General features: G+C 44.0%; 1 protein-coding gene across 1 annotated transcript in view; it reads right to left on the minus strand.

Annotated features, from left to right (window-relative positions):
- Positions 1–4078, minus strand: part of EXOSC7 (exosome component 7) — a 45991-nt gene extending 41913 nt beyond the window's left edge. Inside the window, exons 1-2 of the mRNA XM_012664700.1 lie at positions 4073–4078; positions 976–1044 (exon numbers count right to left, since the gene is read on the minus strand). Coding sequence (XP_012520154.1) covers positions 976–1044; positions 4073–4078 — 75 coding nt within the window. The remainder of the gene's footprint in view (positions 1–975; positions 1045–4072) is intronic.
- Positions 4079–4133: the final 55 nt, after the last annotated feature.

Raw genomic sequence — 4133 nt, forward strand, 5'->3', positions numbered from 1 at the left:
AATAATTCCAACTTTACAAAGTTATAGGAGGAACCAAATATCACAAATCATTAAGGGGAGCCCCCTGCAGTGTAACACAGAGGAGTCCCCCCAAAGCAGTTCCATTCCCCCGCATGCTTCTGGAGGGCATGCATTAGCTCACTGAGTTCTCAAAAACACCCCTGGAGAGAGGTTACAGATGAGGAAACTGAGATGCCAAGTTTCAATCTCCCATTCGTGACAGAACAGAAGGACATTTAACTCAGCCCAGAGCTGCTTTCCCTTATACCCAGCTAGCCCAGTCCTATTAGTCTTTAATAGAAACTGACAAGTTGGCTGTACTAATCCAACACACCTGGGAAATTCCAGACTCAAGGTAGTCCCCTGAGGTGACATTAACCCCTCATTACCTTGCTTTGACTTTTCCAATATCTCAGAGCTTCCTAGGGGAGAAATGAGACTAAAATGCTTCCCCTACTACAAAGCGACCCCCTCCCTCCTTAAGAAAGGGGCCACATCGGATCCAGCTTTGCAGGCCAAGGTGCAAGCAAGACACAGCAGGCAACACTAGATGTTGATCCTTGTTTCACTGTCCAGGCCTGTTAAGTAGCCCTGCATTCCTTTGAAAGGATGTGGTTCCACAAAGGCTGTACCCCACAGTGCCTGGGCACAGGCTTTCTGTGCCATGGGTCTGTAAACAGAAAGGGCACAGGGCTAAAAACCAAGAGTCCTGGGGGCTAGATCCAGTTCTGCCATGGCCAGATTGAACAACTGAATACTGACTGCTCAATCTCAGAGTTAAAAATCGGGCTCAGGCCCTCTTCTCCCTCTTCAGTGCTGTTACCCTAGGCAATGCTTATGACAAAAGCTAGGTCCACAGAAAAGAAACGGAAACCATCAGCTGAGCTACAACTCCCTTCAACAGCCAAGAACATTCAATGAAATGGCTTTGACAGGAAGGTCAAGAGGAAAGCCTCTTTGGTGGACTTGACCAACTGCCATGGCCAGGTCTGAACCTATGAGGGCCAGCTTAATGTCCCGTTCATGGCCACAGCACCCAGTAGACTGAACGGAAAAAAGTTAATGGGCCCAAAACTCCGGAAAAGCCAACTAAAAAAAGCAACAACCAACCAAAAACCAAGAACCAGGGGTAGGTATACATATAATCCATAGGATGACCAGCTCTCTTTGGCATGAAATACTAGCAGGCCTAACTGATTCTTTCATTAGACTCTGATCTCTAATCTAGAAAACGGAGAAAAAGAGAGTTAAAGAGGAGCTGAAAGGCCATGATGTGAGATGAGATGGGGCGGGGCGGAGCTGGAGAGGCCACACAAAAGTAAAGGCAGATTTTACCAAGGCAAGAGGGAAGCTGGACAACAAGTGGCTGCAGACAAGGGATAAACTTTGGCAGAGAAAAGCAGAGGTGTCACCAGAGACATAAAGACACAGCCACACAGACCATGAGATGATCCATGATGAAGCCCATAAAAGGTGGTGCCCCAGAGCTGCCTGGGGACTTTCTAGCTCTTGTCACAAATCCCCCTTTCCTTGAGATAATTTAAGAATCCCTAGCCTGCCAAATCAAAAGAGCTTAAATCTCAACAGCTATAGACAAACTCTTAATGGGGTCACTATGAAGATTGGGGATATAGCGTGGATGGTTTAGAAGAAAGCCACACTTCTGATGGAAAAAAACGAAAGGGAGCCAACATTTTTTTCAGGGTTGACCACATGCCTGGTGTATGGCATCTCTTATCTCATCATTCCTTATAACCTCATTCCACCCCTGGATGGATATGTCCTCATTTTACACAGGGGGAAGCAAGCTCAGTTATTCAGGTAAAATCACTTATTGTAAATGGTGAAGGTGGGAGAGGAAGCCTGCCCAGTCTGACTCCAAATCCCCATTCAAACAGAGGCAGGAGACCATGTGACCTCAGGCACAAAGGAGCAGAGATTCCTACATCAGGTTCTAGTCTGGACCAGGCTAGTGGCTTGCCCACGGGCCAATATCCAGTGGCTACATCAAAATCTCTCAACACTTTATAAAAATGTCCATTCCCTTCTGATTCAGAAGGTTGGAGTAAAGCCTGAGAATCTGTTTTTGTAGGTGAGTAAAACACACTTCAAGGCTTCAGAATCCCTGGGCTAAAGATGGAGGTACCAACATCTTCTTCTGGATGAAGAAAACACACATCTAGCCAGCTAAGCAAGCCAGAAAAGAACATACATAGTAGATTCTAGAAATTCTAAAATCTGCCCCAAGTTCCTGAATTGTATGAACAGAGAATAAAAATAGCATGAGATACTAGTAAGACAAAAGCTATACAAAGAAATGCAAAATAGGTTCTAAAGAAACTTATAATCAACATGGGAAAAATACCACCAAAAAAGATAATACAACAGCATGTGTCATATACTATTTAAGGTCTAGAAAAACTGGGGAGGGGGTGTCACTGAGAACTTCCCCTTTCCCTTCCTGTTTCCCCACAAGCTTTCAGAGGAAAGGAAAGATAGAGAAGCAAAGAAAGCAGGGATTCTCTCACGCTTTTGCCTCTGGATCCTTATTAGGGAATGGAAGACAATGACTTCCACTGCAGCGAGAAGGTGGCAAGAGAGTTGAGTATGGGCTTTGCAATCAGACAGATCTGGATTTAAATCCCAGCTCCAACACTCACTCACTGCATCACCTTGGACAAGTGACTTTACCTGCCTGAGCTCAGTACCTCATCTGCAAGTAGGCATAATATCTACCTTCAGAACTGTTATAAAGATTCAATGAGATAAAAACGATGACATAATATGTATCTAACAAGAATAGGACATCTCAGCCTTTAAAGGTTGAGATGGGACTTAATAGACACCAATCAAATCAAATATAATTTGATTTATCAATCAAATTTATCAATCTTTCCACCTGCCCTGACCACTACCATGGATGGATCCATTCTCTGTCCCCTGCCCTAATCTGTGCGCTAGGTTAACCCAAACTATATCACCTAGATGCTCTTTGCTGGCTTCTGGTTGGATTTGGCCAATGGAAAATACCAGAAGGAGATCAGAGGGTACCTCCAACCCCTAACTAATCTGGGGCCACATTTCTGACAGTGCCTGTATCTATCCAAGGCTACAACCTCCATTGGGCAGCCCTTCCTCCATGGTTCCAACTATCACTGGCATCTGGTAACACTATTTCCTCCCCTGGCCCCTTTGGCTTAGAGGCGGTAGCTACTCCCTATGGTTGCTTGTCTTTGGGTTTCTCAACACGTCTTGTTGGTTTTCTGAAACCTGACCATATTGCTATATAGAGTCACATCATAAAAGTCTCCTGAACAATCTAAATTGGATTCTGTTCTCTGCCAGGACCTAAAATGATCCACCCTCTTTTCTCCCAAACTGCCCTCTCCCAAGTATGCCGCATCCCCTAGTGGCCGTATTGAAGCCTAATTATTCTGTCCATCCTTTCTCTCCCACTGAAGCCAAACCAAAGAGTTTCTTTCTCTTGGGAACATGAATTTGGAACTGACTAGAAGGACTAGTCTCTTATACAGAGGCACTGTAACCCCAGGAGCTGGGAGGTAACCACATTTTTTTCTACCGCTGGCCTGAGAAACAAAGCCAATCTGCAGGGAGTTAAGAATAAAGCAAAGGCACAAAAAGCAGCAAACATGAGTAAGGCAGAGCCTGAAATCCAAGTGCCCTTGAATTCCTGGAGAAACATTTGCAGTCTTCTAATCCACACTTTTTTTTTTTTTGCTTAAACCAGTTTGTTGATTACCATTATTAGCAACTAAGACCTCAACACAACATCATGAGGTTAATTTCAACTGCTCCTAGTTATCACCAAATCAAGATGAAATATTCCCTGAAATAGTAAAGGAATCAAAAGATGAAGGGAAAGGGATATTAGAAGCTGATACTGAACATACTGGACCAAAGGTGAAAAGTAAAACAGAAAATGACTAGGACTATAAAGGCAAAAACAGGATTGTGGGGAGGCCTTGCTTAAGGTGCACTCTATGACCAACTAAACAAAAGCTTAGAAGAATGTAGAACTGAATCAGTGAGATTCCATAATAGGCTCATTTACCCGCATTTTGGCCTTTATTCAGATGGTACAAATTCCATTTTGCTCCTCCATAAATGCAACA

This window comes from Propithecus coquereli, unplaced genomic scaffold, assembly GCF_000956105.1.
Source record: "Propithecus coquereli isolate 6110/MARCELLA unplaced genomic scaffold, Pcoq_1.0 Scaffold1, whole genome shotgun sequence".
In the NCBI taxonomy this organism is placed as follows: Eukaryota; Metazoa; Chordata; class Mammalia; order Primates; family Indriidae; genus Propithecus; species Propithecus coquereli.